The sequence below is a fragment of the Phacochoerus africanus genome, chromosome 2 (genome assembly GCF_016906955.1).
Source record: "Phacochoerus africanus isolate WHEZ1 chromosome 2, ROS_Pafr_v1, whole genome shotgun sequence".
In the NCBI taxonomy this organism is placed as follows: domain Eukaryota; kingdom Metazoa; phylum Chordata; class Mammalia; order Artiodactyla; family Suidae; genus Phacochoerus; species Phacochoerus africanus.
The window spans coordinates 58,395,281-58,412,028 of NC_062545.1; the positions used below are offsets into that span (position 1 = coordinate 58,395,281).

A 16,748-nucleotide genomic window follows, 5' to 3' on the forward strand; every position below is an offset into this window, starting at 1 on the left:
ACCATCACTACCCAGCCCACCCCAAGGCCCTGGAAACCACCATCTGACTATATGCTTCTATGAGTTTGACTGTTTTAGATTCCACATGTAAGAGTATATTTGCACTGAGGTATTGTCTGTGCCTGGCTTATTTCATTTAGCATAATGTTCTTCAGGTTCATCCATGTTTTTGCAAGTGGCAGGATTTCCTTCTTTCTTCAAGACTGAGTAATATTCCATCACACACACACACACACACACACACACACACACACACTCTTTTATCCATTCATCCACGGACAGACACTTAGGTTGTTTCCATGTTTTGAACACTGTGAATTATGCTGCCATGAACACAGGGGCGCAAACATCTTTTTGAGATTTAGGCTTCTTGCTTTCTATGAAGCTTTCCTTCATCCTTAAAATGATTCCTAAGAAAACCCCAAATTGCCCTTTCATCATCTTCAGTTTTAAGGCATTTTGAATGCTTCGCCTTTTCTCTGGCGACATTTTTTTATTTCTTTGTTTCCAATTCTTGCCCTGGAGGAATTGGCTGTTTCACAAGGGTCATCAGAGAACTGAACCACCCCAGACTTGTAAAGGATCTCTGCGGTCAACGGTCCTAGGTCTCTCTCACCTGGTCCAGGGGTCTTTTGTCCTCCCAGGGCAGGCTCCCCTCCTCAGCGCCTCTGGCAGGTGGAGAGTCAATGTCTGCTGGTCACTTCCAGGGATGAGTGGTTCTCAACCTCACAGGCCACCCATTCCACCTGTTTCCCTGAACATTCAGTCAGTGGTTTGTCCTGGCACCATGTGAGGCACTGGAGACACTAAAGGCAAGCATGGCCATGTGGTCCCTGCTCTCAGAAAGCTCACATTACAATGTTTTTCTTTTAGGCTGAAATCTTGTCCCCTTACTTTGGACCCATGTGTTCTATGTCTACAGAGTCATAAAGAATGCATGGCAGTGGAGTTCCCGTCGTGGCTCAGTGGTGAATGAATCTGACTAGGAACCATAAGCTTGTGAGTTTAATCCCTGGCCTTGCTCAGTGAGTTAAGGATCTGGCATTGCCGTGAGCTGTACTGTAGGCTGCAGATGCAACTCAGATCCAGCGTTGCTGTGGCTGTAGTGTAGGCCGGTGGCTACAACTCCCATTCAATCCCTAGCCTGGGAACCTCCATATGCTGCAGGTGCAGCCCTAGAAAAAACAAAAAGACAAAAAAAAAAAGAATGCATGGTACCATTGAGTGAGTGATTGCCATTGGCAAATCAGTGCCAAGAGCCCTGGCATCTTCGTTTCCTTCACCCTGCACAGAAATCCTGTGAGGCAGGGACCACTGCATTCTCCATTTTACCACTGAAGGAACTAAGACTTAAAAAGCTAAGTATCTTGCCCCACATCATACAGCTCCTGTCCGTTTCTCCATTCCTATCCACTCATTCACATTCATTCATTCATCAAACATTGGTTGAGAAGCTACTGTGCAACTGGCAATATGAAAGGTCCTGGTGGCTGTCCTTACAGAACTCACAGCCCAGTATTGGGAGAGGATAAGTGAGCAGACTGATAAAGTGCAGGGGCAGAGCTGTGAGAGAAGTAGGCTCTGGGGTGATACCAGTATGCACGATGTTCTCTCACTTGGTCCAGGGGTCCCGTCAGGCTCCCAATTAACACAGCAGCCCCTGCTGGTCTCGGCCAGCACCTGGCCCTGCATCCATCCATTGCCTGCATCCACAGTGATCTGTTTAAACTCTGAAACTTGGTCACACTCAATCCTTCTTTGTCCAGCTAACAACTTTTTTTGAGTGCCTACTTCATTAGTTTTTGGGGACAAGGTAGTGAATAAATCAGATATGGTCAGGGCACTTACAGAGCTTGCAAGGTAGGTAAGAAACAGAAACAGGGAGTTGCATAGGATAATTAAGAAAAAAAATCATAACGCTGCTGTGGAAAACAGTTTGGTGGTTCTTCAAAAAGTTAAGCATAGAATTCCCACATGACCCAGAAATTCTATTTCCAGATATATACCCCCAAAGCTGAAAACAGGTACTCAAATACTAGTATGGGAACCTTCAAAGCAGCAGTATTTACAAAAGCCAAAAGACAGAAATGTCCATCAATGGTTGGAGAAACAAAATATGGTCTATCTATACAACAGAATGTTACTTAGTTATGTAAAGGAATAAAGTACTGATAAATGCTACATGGATGGACCTCAAAAACATGATGCTAAGTGAAAGAAGCTAGACATATGGTTACATATTTCATGATTCTTTTTTTGTTTGTCTTTTTAGAGCTGCACCCACGGCACATGGAGGTTCCCAGGCTAGGGGTCTAATTGGAGCTATAGCTGTCAGCCTACACCACGGCCACACAGGATCTGAGCCGCATCTGCGACTCAGGCAATGCCAGATCCTCAACCCACTGATCCAGGCCTGGGATGAACCTGCAACCTCATGGTTCCTAGTCGGATTCGTTTCTGCTGCACCACATCGGGAACTCCTGCATGATTCTTTTTAATATGAAGTATACAGAATAGGTAAATTCATAGAGACAAAAAGCAGACTGGTGGTTGCCAGAAGCTGGGAGGAGGGAAGAATTGTGAGTGACTGCTTCATGGGTACAGGGCTCTCTTTTGGGGAGAGGATGAAAATATTTTGGAATTAGAGTTGGTGGTTGCATAGCATTGTTAAAGTAACTGAACTGTATATGTAGAATGATTTTCTGTTTTATGAATTTCGCCTCAAAAAAAAAAAAAAGAAAAAGCATAATCAAGGAGCCTATTTTCGATTGGGAGCAAGGAAGGATTTGCTGAGGAAGCACTGCCTACACTGCGGCCTAAAGGCTGAGCAGGCGTTAGTGGGGAAAAGTCTTTGAACAAGTTCCTGGTAAGGGGTGTGGATGGAGCTGAAGGGGAAGACAGAGGCCAGAGGAGGTGAGGATGTGCAGGCATGTGATGTGTCTCAGAGCCTATCCCCGCACTGATGGGCTAAGCCAGGGGCAGTCAAATACAGTCTCACGCATACGGCTCTGTGAGAATGGACTACAGGGGAACGGAAACAGAGCAGGGATGTGGGAAGGATGCAGCCATAGTTGCTCAAGGGAGGGGTGACAGTGATTTGGCCTAAGGCTCCCTGGGGCTGTTACTTTGGTCCCCACCCCTCCAGTGACACGAAAGCACCTCATAAACCTTCCCGGTTCTCCGGGATCGCCTCTCCCCCTGCTTCTGCTCCCGCCACAAGGAAGGGCCCTCAGTACTTGTAGTTTAAGAGGTAACACAGTCTCTTCTGCTTCAGGCCTGGGAACATCCTGCTCCAACTTCAGGATCCTTAACCTGCTGAGCTACCATGGAACTCCAGAACTCACTGATTTTTAAAATAACACCATAGTTCTAAAGGACATAAAATGCTTATGCTGCAAGTGCTCACCTGTTTTTATTTCTCTTTAGGATCTGATTTTTAAAACATATTGTGCCTTCCGTCCTCAGGGGATGGTAATGGTACTTGCCTCAGGAAGCTTATGAGCACTGAGTAAGTTGATACTTGTTAACACATTCAGGACAGGGCTGCTGTCTGCAGGAGCGACTACTGTCTTCTGAGGAAGGGAAAGAGAAAGGAGGAGCTGTGTGGGCTGAGGCCAAGGGGACCTCCTGTGTGTACGGAGTCACCTGCTCTGTGTGCAGAGTAAGGGCAGGCCGGCCAACATCTGACTTGGGAAAACGGTGCTCCATCTGGGGAGTGGGCTCCAGCAACACACCTGATGGCAAAATACATCTTTTTGAGCCACCGTAGCCTTAGGACCTTGGTCTGATTGTCCTGGTGCTTCTCATTGATCGAAGTGATAAAAATATTTTCTTGAAGGCCTAGACAGTTTTGAAAAAATCATCACGTACTGAAATAAATGAAAACAAAGAACATTCCCTGATGTTATAGTTTCAACTTGATTTTCACATCAAAGACTTAATTGATATGAGAAAGCTAAAATTTGGCAGTTATTAGGAATACTTAGAAATGGAAAAAACTCCTTTTTGGATGATTTTTTTTTCTTAAGTCAAAAAAACTGGAGGTGACTGAGCCATTGCTAAGTTTTATCTATGTTAACTTTGATTAACCTTTATTGAGGTTTTATACCCTGCTTGCTTCAAAATGTAGAAGCAGTCTATAATTTCCCTCTAATGGATAATAGAATTCAGGATTAAATGTAGACTAGCAACTGCAGAGGGAAGCAGATGGCTTAGATGCCATCTATTCAACACAACATGATTTTATTCAGGGGTCAGGACACAGGGCCAGACACTTCCTCCGGGTTGGGAGAGGAAAGGTCATTAAATTCAATGAAGGTCAGCAAGACAGTTTATCCAGGTAGGTGGAGCCCAGTGTACACAGAGAGCAAGGTGAGGTGCCCAGTAGAAGACAGCTGTGTAGCTGACCTTGGAAAGTTCCAGCAAGAAAAGACAGGGTGTTACAAGCTATAGGACAGGGCACTTGGGAACAGATCATATGTGGATGTTGTCAGATCAGCAGGAATTGTCCAGCCTGAGAAGCTTGGGTCAGCTGCTAACAGGGTCCAGGCTCCACAGGGAGAGGTTGGTGGGATTTGGGCCTGCAGTGGACAAGATCAAGGCAGGACTCCAGCCCTAAGGGACGCTGTCATCCTAGCAGGGCATAAGCTCAGAGCCAGATAAGCACAGGCGGCCCTGATGTTGAGTTTGAGTGGCCTGCACTCAATCTGTGGAGAGGATGGAGCCGAGCCACATGAAAGAGTGTGGCAGGAAAGTGGTGCAGGGGTCAGGCAAGCCTATAGTCACTGTGGCTTAGTGCAGAGGGGCATTTATTGTTTCTGTCTGGAGAGTGTGGTCTTAGGGGTGGTGAGGCAACTCATGAAGGTCATTCCCATCCTCAGGTCCATCATCCTGACGTGTCGGCTTTTTGTCACCATGGTTACAAGATGGTTCTGTGTATTAGGGCCTCAGATTGGGTCTTATGCAGGAAGAACAAATTGGAACAAAAGACTTCTTCCTTCCAAGCCTCCATCTGCCTGGAAAGAGAAGGCTTTTCCAGAGACCCCAGTAGTCTCCCCACCACTGCCCATTGGCCATATGTAGGTCTCAGCCACTCTAAACAGTAATAGGAGCTTGAAATGCAAATCTCATGTTTTCAGCTTCTATAGGAGACAGGTAAGGGAGAAGCATGGTGGAGACAGTGGTTGCTGGAAATCTTTTTATATCTTTTTTTCCTTTCCCTTTCCCCTTACTTAATTTGAGCAGTACCTTAGAAGTCCATTTCCCCTCTTTCTTATCAGAAGTACCTTGAATTGTTAGGCTCCTTCAGGGAAAAATGGTATTGAGTTTCTCATAGGTTTTCTCCTTTCTCTGATAGTGGCCAATCCTGACTCTTCAGGGTCAGGTGTTTTGCATGTGAGCCAGCACCACAACTTGTGGCCCATGTTGAGGTGAGGCGCCAGAGGCTGGACAAATGGCAGTCAAGAGAATACTACCCTATGCTTGCTGTCTTTGAAAACTGCCACGCCCTCACAGGCCGAGGAGAGTCCATTTCAGGCAGTTCTTTACTTTCACCTCTCCCTCCCCTCACCCCAATCCATGTCCTTGGACAGAAAAAGCCTAAGGATATAATAAAATATGTAATTATAAGGCAGGAAAAATATCCTTATAGGCTTCGAGCTGGAGCCTTGAATGCTGAAAAGATCAGTTCTTTTGGCCTACAACGGTCCAGCTAACAGCAAGAGGGCCATTTTAGGTTCCTCTGACTGGAGGTCCCCAGTCTTCGGGGGATACAGAGAGTACAGAATGGGGGGGCACCTCGCGGGGGGAAGTAAAGGGGCCACTGGGCACTTTCAGACATAATGACTCAAAACGTTTACCTCAATTGTGCCCTTTCTGATGAAACTCTTGGATGATATACTTCAACAAAATGAGAGAACAAACCATGAAACAGACAGAGGTGAAGCCCAGGGGTCCAGTCCAGGACAGCAGTGAAGGGAGGTCACAGGATGACAGCTTGGCATGGGCCTGGAGGGCACTAAGTCTGCGTGGAGGCTGCAGGGGCTGTGCTGGGCAGGGAGAATGATGGCTCCACAGGGGACAGGGGTCTGTAACTGTGTTGGGGAAGATGAGAAATTATGGCTAGGTGTGGGTGATACATCTGTTTGAAGCATTTATTTAAAAAGGTGATAAATCTACAGGCAAATTAAAAAAAGCACTAGGAGAAACATGGTTTTCCGTAAAAGGCAATGTACTTATAGTCACACTTTACTTAGCTCAGCAGCAATAAACACTAGTCAGGATAATGTACTATTGGCTGATTTAATTTAAAATTGTGACCTATATTGGGCTGAAACAGTAGGGGAAATTGGAACATGTGTAAACTAGCTAAATTCTCCGCCACCATAACATGAAGTCAGAATTTGGGTATGCAAATTTGATAAATCAAGAAGTAGCAGTATAACTTATTACTTACAAATATGGGGCAAACAGAATGGGTTGAGAGCAAGGGGTGATGCCGCAGCTGCTCATGGTGCAGAGGATAAAATTTGATTTAAAGGTCTGTCCATGTATTACCTTAAAAATTAAAGTTCCTCTTTAAAATGCATTTTAAAAGTCGGCCAAATTGTTAAATTACTTGCTGAGGTGTATTTTCTCCTCTGTTGAGGTTTTCTGCCTTCTTTGGGCCTGTGGCCAGGCCGCCATGGATGTGCTTTACTGACGTGACCCTTGATGAGCTGACCCAGCAGGCAGAAGCGGAGGAGGTGTCAGCATTTCAGGGCCAGTTTGGCGCCCTCTGGTTAAACAGAGCCAAATTCTGAGGAGTTTTAATTAAGCTCTAATTGGGAATGAAGTGGGAGGGGCTGGGACAGGAGAAGAAAATCCTGTTCCAAGTTACAGCTCTCCTAGTCATACCTTAATGCTTACAGAGCAATCAGCCACCCGACTCAGCGACCAAGGGGGAAATTACCATATGTAAATACGATACTCAGATCACAAAAGGTCCTTGAATGTTCCAGGTGATTAGTGTTCCGACTTCATCTTCAGGGATTAGTTTTTATGCCAAGTTAATAACTGAAAGGATATCCTATAAATGACTCGTTTAGTCATAGTGTACAGTTATGGTTTTACACAAATAATCACTACAATTTATAGTAATTAGAGTATGAAGTTCAATTTCCACTTATGTTTGAAGGCAGCTGTTTCTCTCAACGTCCCTCTAGTTTCATAGAGCAAGACTCACAATGGGTCATAAGTTGTATCTGGGAATGCTACGCTGCCATTTTATCCAAGAGGCTCTTTCCATTGTGCTGATCTTGCAAACACATTTGAGTGAGCAGCAGTAATTTGGCCCCAAGCCAGGACTCTCCCTACTGTCCTAGAGAGATCTTCCATGGGGATCTTAACTTTTACCTTTGTTCCCAGGATGCTTGCTTACTGACCCCTAAATCAAGGTTAACATTTTTTAAAACGACTGTGAAGGATTTATGTTAACACTGGTGTTACTGTAAAAGGGAGGATTTAAAATCTATTCTGAAAGGAGGAATCAACAAATACACATTCAACTATTTTTCTCCCCAGTATTTTGAATCATTCTCTTCTAATCAACACACTGAGGTATATGAGGGAGAAGAAATGAATTAGCCCTAGGGGAGAATGGGCAAGGTAGCATTTATGATGCTGATTGATCTCAGGCATCTAGAATTGGATTTAGGCCATTCCTGTGTTTACCAATAGGGAAACTGGGGCCCAGTCTCCTGACTCTCCAAAGAGCATCTGAAGGGCGAGGAGGCATCCAGCCAGGACCAGAGCCCGCCTGCCTCTCAGGTCTTGGCCACTCCTTCATAGTCAGCTACAGCCATTCCATTTTTAGGCTCCAAAGCAAATCTCATTTGATGACTGCGTCACCTTCCCTGCATCCCAGGAGCAATCGGATGAATGCTGACGTAAGAGAAAGCCGGAATGTACTTGTTACTGCTACATCTACAGCTGGCATGCTTACCTTGGAATTAGGAGTAATCCAGACTGGAGACTGTCCCCTCAGTGAAGAGTCTGACTTTGTCTCCATTACTACAACTCTTTACTTGTTCCTCCTTTTCTTTAACATTTAAAAAAAAAAAAAATCACCTACAAATAGCTGGCTATTCACCAAGGAAAAGTGAAAGGGGCGTACCCACATGTTTTTAAAGCCATTTCATAGAGGACAGTCTCATGGGATGAAATGTCAGGTTTTAATGGATAATAAGATACCGCATTCCCAACAGCCAGTCGAGTAAGAGTATCTGGGACAAAGATGGTAAAGGAAATTTTTTTTAAGTAACAAATATTTAAGTCCCATTTGGCTATTTTTAAGTGTAAAATAAGACATTTTCCCCCCTCAAATGGCCAAAGTACTGTGGTTGGGGGCACATTTGACTGTTTCATTTCAGTGAATGTGCCTCTGGCTCTTGCCTGGAATAGTCCGCTCAAACAGCCGGCTCACATCATGGACCAATTACCTCCACCTTTTTCACTGTGACAGGTGGTTATTTAAGGGGAACGGCAGGTTGTCTGGATCCTAAATGAAGTTCTAAGGAACAATTATCGCAGAGTTTAAACATTTCAGGCAGCAAAACTGGCTCAGGTACTAGTTTAGGCAAGGAAGGAAAATGCAGACTTCTTGTACTCTTTGATTTACAGACCTGCCCTGCACTCCCTGCTTACCCATGGTGTTGCCTTCCATGGTTTCAGTTATCCAAACTCAACAATAGCCCCCAAACATTAAATAGAAAATTTCAGAAATAAACAATTCGTAAGTTTTAAACTTTGAGCCATTCTGAGAAGTGTGATGAAATTTTGCACTGTCTCCCCCCCACCCCCGCCCTGGTCTTGAATCATTTGTCCAGTGCACCAACTGTGACATTTGTCAGACTGATGCTCAAGGTACCTCAGAGCTTTTATTCCTTAAACGACCCTTATTTTACTTAATAATGGCCTCAAAGTAGAGGAGTAGTGATGCTGGCAATGCAGATATGCCAAAGAGAAGCTGTAGAGTGCTTCCTCTAAGTTGAAGGGTGAACATTCTCAACTTAATAAGGGGAAAAAAACATTGTATGCTGAGGTTGCTAAGATCTGTGGTAGGAACAAATCTTCTGTGAAATTATAAAGAAGGAAAAAGAAATTCATGCTGGCATGATAAATGCATAGTTAAGATGAAAAAGCACTAAATTTGTACAATAAGGTATTTTGAGAGACCACATTCATTTACTTTTCATTATAGTATATTATTATAATTGTTCTATTTTATCATTATTTAAATTAAATTTTTTTTTTTTTAAATTTTTGGCCACATCTGCTGCATGTGGAAGTTCCCGGGCCAGGGATAGAACCTGCACCACATCTGTGACCAGAGATGCTGCAGTGACCATGCCAGATCCTTAACCCACTGAGCCACTTGGGAACTTCTGTTACTGTTGCTAGTACCTTACTGTGTGGAATTTTAAGTGAAACTCTATCACAGGTGTGTACTGGGTTTGGTACTATCTGCAGTTTTGGGCATCCACTGGGGTTCTTGGGATGCACCCCCTTTGGAAAAGGGGGGACTGCTATACATGATTTCTGTTGATTTTAAGATAGTCACATAAGCTAGGATCATGTAGAGTTTATTTGTTTGTTTTGGCTGTGCCTGTGGCATGTGGAAGTTCTTGGGCCAGGGATCGAACTTGCACCACAGCAGTGACCTGAGCCACAGCAGTGACAATGCCTTTCCCTTAACCTGCTGAGTCATGAGGGAACACTAGTATCATGTAGTTAGTTTTAACTGTAATAGCTGGCATGGCTAATATTGAAAAAAGTAAACTCATCTAATGCCTTGGTGAATGTGAGGATAGGCAAAAGTAGCCTTCTTCTTCTTTTTTTTTTTCCTTTTTAGGTCTGCACTTGCAGCATGTGGAGGTTCCCAGGCTCAGGGTCCAATCAGAGCTGTAGCTGCTGGCCTATGCCAGAGCCACAGCAACACCAGATCCGAGCTGCATCTGCGACCTACACCACAGCTCACGGCAACACCAGATCCTTAACCCACTGAGTGAGGCCAGAGATCGAACCCACAACCTTGTGGTTCCTAGTCGGATTCGTTTTTGCTTCGCCACAACGGGAACTCCAAAAGTAGCTTTAAAACTAAGGTATTCTTTCTAGTTTTTACTCTGGTCTCTTGTCATGCTCATCACATTTTAAATGGATATTTCGTTAAGCATTTTTGTAGGAAACTGATTAAAAGTCTGAAGGGTTCTAGAGTGTGATGAGAAAATATCGCCATTTTTCCTGCAACTATTAAAAAAAAGTTACATTCATTTTTGGGTTTCTTCAGTCTCTAATTTGAATTCAGCAAATGTATCAATCAATGATTAATGTAGTCATTCCTTTAATAACTAAAGAAGAGGTAGCTACAAAGAGAAATAATAAGTAAGTATGAAAGGTAATTGCATTTTGTGAATTACTTTTGCTTTTCAGAAGATAAATATTCAGCATGTGTTCAGTCAGTAATTTCTGGTGTTTCAAAGCAATTATCCTGCTGCCGTATGACATCTATGAGATACTACTGACCTTTAAATTACAGGACAAAGAATGCATTTCACTACTTGGAAATGTAAAAGCACCATGAAGCTCAGATAAGTTAAATAACCATTGGCTTCTCAGAAAAGCTTCACTGAAAACACTGACATGAAGAGGTAGGTCATTTAAACAGAAATTCCGTTTTAGTGGGCTCTCATAGCAGGGGCATAGCAGGGCACTGAGAGCAGTGATTAGTTGCTGATGTACAGGAGCACAGGACCTAGTGGTAAGAAGTACACATTCTGCCAATGCAATCTCACTTTATCAACTTTTTAAAGATTGTTGTCATTGTTATTTAAAATATTGTTTTGTATTTGGCTCTGTGGTGTAATCAACCCAATCTTCTCTTTTTTGTGCAAGCCAAAAGCAGCTACAATTTATAGTTCCCTAGTGACCTAGCAGCTAAAGGATCCAGCATTGTCACTGCTGTGGCATGGGTTTGATCCTTGGCCCAGGAACCTTCTACATGCCACAGGTGTGGCCAAAAAAAAAAAACTTTAAGACAAAAAAAATTACATTTATCAACCATATTTGCTGAAAACTACCAAGAACTTACTAATGTTACTTACCGTGACCAATCACATTTCTAATACTTAAAGCAATACAGATATAAATATACTTACTATAACAAACACAAGGGATTTTGTGAGCAGAGTATTAAGGTTCTGTAAAAAAATACAAATGCAGTGATCTTAAACGTTTCAGAAGATGGTAAGATTTCACAATCATGCAGGTCATACTGGACATAATTACAGCCTCCTTAAATCTACATTTTTCCCTCCAGGATTGATATGGAAAGGTTTCCAACTATCATTCAAAATGGCTTAATGAAAAATTCCTCTCAGGAGTTCCTGTTGTGGCTCAGCTGGTTAAGAACTCGACATAGTGTCTGTGAGGATTTGGGTTTGAGCCCTGGCCTTGCTCTGTGGGTTAATAAGGATCTTGCATTGCCACAAGCTGTGTAGGTCACAGATGCGACTCAGATCTGGCGTTGCTGTGGCTGTGGTGTGGGCTGGCAGCTGCAGCTCCAATTTGACCCCCTAGCCGGGAAACTTCCATACGCCACAGTGTGTCAGTGTGAAAGAAAAATAAATAAATAAAACCAGTCTATTAAATGACATTAAAAAAAAAAAATCCTCTCAAAGGAATTCAAACATCTCTTAAAAAGGAGAAAAAAAGCTTAAAACATAAAGAGTACATATTGTATGATTTCATTTACTTAAAATTCTAGAAAATGCAAATTGTTTTATATTGTTAGAGAGCAGGCAGATCAGTGTCTGGAGCTTGGGGAAGGGAGGGACAGATTGCAAGAGACAAGAAAACCTTTGGAGCTGATGGATATCATCAGGATCTTGGTTGCTGGGTAGGTTTACACGGATATACATATGTCAAAATTCAATAACTCTCAAAATTTAAATGGATGCAGTTTATTATATAAAAATCATATCCCAATTATATCCTGCAAAGGGCAAAATCCCCTGCAAAACAAAAAACAAACTAAAAATGAAAAACATGGGTTAAATTTCATGTTTCTGTTAAGAAAAAGTCTAAAGACCGAGCCTCACAATACCATGGTCTGTATTTTCATTTTCAGCACATCTTTCAGGTGCGGGGGTGAGAGCAGCAGAATGAAGACACCCCATTCATCAAATAAGTGAATGAAAAAGTTGAAGTATGTCGGAACTCAGTGAGCATTGTAAATTATAGCACAGCAAAGTGTTTAGGTCACAGATATATGTTGCTCTCAGTGTTGGCTTTGTTGCTATCCAGAGTGGTCACAAAATCGCTGTGTCTGCAAATTCAAAGTTACCTCACGTTCTCCTTCCTTCCTCTGTTTGCCATTCAGTTGTCCTTCACGTGGGCTGAGAGTGGCCAGAGAGTCTCCAGGCATGTAATTCTGCTTAAAGCACATGATGATGGAAAAGCACAGGCAGGAACAAGCTTTAACTTTTAGGAGCCTATTTTCCCATCTGTAAATGGGAACAAAATCTAACTACTATGTGACTGAAATGGACATGTAACTTGGCATTAGGCACAGTGGTTTGGCTTATCAAAGGTGCCCAAGAAATATTTGTTGGGAAGTGAGTGAATGGATGTATTTACTGCAGTGAAGGTAGACTTTATAAGAATGTGTGTGTGCACCTATGTGCACGTTAAAGGGCCACTAGGTTGATAAAGAAATGAAATACTTACTGTAACTTAGATATACTACAAGAACTCAGGTTTCTAATGAGAAGTGTAGGGATGTATGTCATGCAGTACTTCGTACAAATCAGGATTCATTGAAATTGTGCAGAGAATCCATTTAACTAAAAATATGAACTGGAGGAAATGATGTGTTAGCTGGCCAATCCCCAAGCCGCTCATAAATCATGATTATGTTATAATGGCATCGAGTATTATAAGATTACTGACTTTTCAGTTTTTATTTGATTTTGTATAAGGTAAACATGCTGCTGGAGCAGAACACCTCACAGCTCATTTGCTGATATAAATCATTCACCATTTTTATGACCAAGTTGAGAATAACAATCTGAATTTTATTACAAACAAAAATAAATCTAAAAAGCTTCCTTCAATTATACAGTATGCACAAGGATTTCTGCATTACATCATTTTACATAAAATATTCTAAATGACAGAAGTAGAACTTCCTACCATTTGAAGAGAGGAGTTTTGACCACTGAAAACCACACACACTTACAGAAAGAAACAAAAGTTTCACAGGGAAGACCCGTGATCTCCGGCTACAGGCAGGAGCTGAAACTAGGAACATAAAAGAAACTTGGAGAAAAAAAGACATTCAATACTCTAAAATACTTCAGCAAAAATAGTCAAACATTTGTAAACAACTTTTAAACAGATCTTTTCAATATGCTATGTTGCTATCAGGTAAATACTTTTAACTGATTTTTATTTGACTCAAAAAAGCTATTTTTAGTTCTGAGGAGTTTTTCCCTCTAGATAAAAGCTTTGTTTCCTTTCCCTGGAGGCAAGAATAAAATGTAAATAGGGCTTATTCAAGGATTGTTTGTAAATTTTTCAGACTGGGGCCTTTTAGACACTTGCTTGTCTGTCTGCTATTTCTAACACCCACCCACCCCCCCCAAAAAAATGATGATTAGAATAAATGATAAAACCAGAACAACAAATTTCGCTCTTCTGTTTGAAGGGCTGATGGGTGAGGATACTGATGAAACTGGCTGTGGATTTTAATTATCCCTGTGACTCCTTTCCTTTCATGATCAAGGATAATCAGGACTTAAAAAGTACGAGTTTGGCAATACAAGTACTCAAAAACAAACAAACAAAACACAACCAAATAAGGCTGAACTGCACTCAGTGTCCAGAATGACAGTCCTGGATATCCCCAGGAACATACTGTAAACAAACAAGCAAGTGTTCTATAGCTTTTTCTGCATTTGGCACCACGTCTTAAAACCACTATTTTCTCCCATTTACCTATCTGGGATATTTTTATGTAGTGATTGATGCATGTATTAATAACAATAATAAATTTTCCCTTTAAGTGTGTAAAGTATGGCAAAAACAATCTAATGACAAGAAATAAAATTTGAAACCTACATTGCTGAATCCTAATGAAAAACTTAAGCCTTAGCATCCACACTTGGCCATCTCATGCTCTGAGATAATTAGAAAAGTCTCAAAAACACTGACTAGGTCCCTTTTGGTGGAGTGACAGATGTACACACAAGCAGCAATACTATGCAAGAGTGAAACTTTAAAGTTATTTTCTGTGCCAATTTTATTTTATGATTACTATGTTAAGCCTAATATCACTTTTAGCTAGGAAATTAAATTATTTGGGAGTAATCCTCCTTTTATTTAAATGAAATGATAAGCAGATATTTATTTACCAGAAACTTTCTAACTGCAGATTTTGAAGAAGCTAAAAATGACACAGTTTAGTACAAACTGTCCTTTACCTTTATTGCTTGTATACATAAGGAATACATTATAAAACTCAGTGGGAAGAGGAAAAAATAATGGAAGAAAAAGTTACCTGCTTTAGCATTTTTAAGAATAGTTTTGATAACTTCTTAGATCAACTTGCTTATCTGAAATAGAGCAAAACTACGATACAATTGCGATATAATCCTAATAATCACAGCAATTATGCTTTTACTTTCTTTTTCATAAAACATTAATGCTATAAAAATGAGGTTGATGACATCCCTATTTAAAAGACATCTTGTACTGGTATCAAAATGTAATTTATTTTCATACCAACTGAAAAATAGAGCTTATATAGTCTATTATTTCACTCAAGTTTTATTATTACTTTTATTTTCAAAGTTGGTAGCAAAGTTACTGTTAACAATATAAATTTTCTCTTTATAAGTGAAATTCCTTTAAAAGTGTTGAAAGGCAGCAGGTTTCCTACGATGGGCTTGCAAGGAAAATCAATTATTCCAGTATTGATAAATACGATACTTGATGAATTTAGATTTACTCCTTTAACTTCCTCACTAACTTGTCCTTATTTGCCAGGTTCTTACTCATTTGGTATTGTAAAAGAAATCTTAGCCTAAGCCTTTTAGCTGGAGCAATTCTTTCCATTTTCCATTATTTCTCTTTAGTTTTTAAAATATACAGTAAAATAGTCCAATAATCATCGCAGGAAGGAATGATCATTTAAGCTGGATCATGTTCATTAACCTTTTAATTTCATTTCAGGGATATTAATATTAGAATCATAAAAACTTTACAGTTTCAGCACACATACACGCAATCACAGAATTAAAAATCTTTATACTTTAAAAAAAAGTTCCATTTTGTTCAATGTATCATAGTCAAATTTTAGTCTAATGAAATATGCTTCTATTAAATACAGCAGCCGCCACTTACCTTTAAATATTTTATGGATAAAGTTCATTACTGATCCAAGGATGCTGGCATCAAAGCCCTTACTCCCAACTATCACTAAAGTTCTGTATTTCAATAATGTACCACCAATTATTCTAGATTTATAATACCCTGTCTTTAACTTGGTATATGCCATCTTTTGGAAAAAAAAAATATTGTTTTTTTTTTTTTTTGAGATGAGATACAAGAACAAAATCATTCTTGAGGTTCCACCTCGGAAAAAAAGACGATGTTTGCACATAGCAGCTAGTTTGATACCCCTGTTTCTGTTAGGCTAGCCTTCACACAACGAGCATGCGTATACAGCCACGGTTCACTGCATCTGTTGTGAAGTTGAGAACTGCTGCTTATTCAAGTACAGATGCCCCCGTGTTATGCAAGGAGACAGGTGAACTGCATGTCCACCATGAGAAAAGGAAAATAAACGATGAAACAAATGCAGCAAATACAGGCAGCTGGCATTCAGAACACGCCAAAAAGCTAACACTCATGAATTGTCATTATAAGGGTCTTTCTTTCCTTAAAAAAGAGTCTTTCTTTGCATATTTTAAAATTTAACGGTCCCAGAGAATCATGAAGTGCCTTGTCGTTTTTGCTGCTGACTTCTGATGACCTCTAGTTGCTTTTTGCATTGCTGATAGTAAGTAGAAAGGCTTTTGTTTTCATCTAAAAGCTTTTTGTGTTCCTGTACCAGCCGAGATGTATTTTGCTGGTCCTTTTCATCCTGGTCCAGTTCTGCAACTAGTTCTTGCCTAAAAACAAATACCGCATATTACACATGATGGAAAAATTCATACCTTAATAACTGATGATGGAATCTCAATTAATTAGAGCTTTTATTCTGCGTTTATCATTATGAACCTTAGTTACACTACTCAAATATAATTATGAGCTGGAATGGAAACTATCATCCACTCTTCTGCTGTAACCATACAAATATCATAATCCTTTTAACAGGCAACTGTATTTAGGTAAGTACTGAAAATGGATAAAATGGTATAATAAAAGTTGCAGAAAATTTCATTTGGTATCCCTTTTGTGTAGGAGGGAAGAAAAAAGGCTGGGAAGGGCTTTAACTAGCTACAGGGATATAACACTTGAAGTTTCTATCATGCACATTCTACTTCTATACTCATGTATTCATATTCCAAAGTCACAATCCTATTTAACTACAGTGCCAAATAGTAGTTAACAGAACATCTGCAAGCTAATTAAAATAGATGCTATCAGGAGTTCCCATCATGGCGCAGCGGATATGAATCCAACTAGGAACCATGAGGTTTCAGGTTCAA

General features: G+C 40.8%; 1 protein-coding gene across 2 annotated transcripts in view; it reads right to left on the bottom strand.

The window, feature by feature from the left end:
- Nucleotides 1–13,088: 13,088 nt before the first annotated feature.
- MAP3K7 (mitogen-activated protein kinase kinase kinase 7) overlaps nt 13,089–16,748 on the bottom strand; it is a 65,562-nt gene continuing 61,902 nt past the window's right edge. For both annotated transcript variants that reach the window (XM_047761224.1, XM_047761232.1), the window contains one exon: nt 13,089–16,208. In XM_047761224.1, coding sequence (XP_047617180.1) covers nt 16,028–16,208 — 181 coding nt within the window. In that variant the 3' untranslated portion in view covers nt 13,089–16,027. The remainder of the gene's footprint in view (nt 16,209–16,748) is intronic.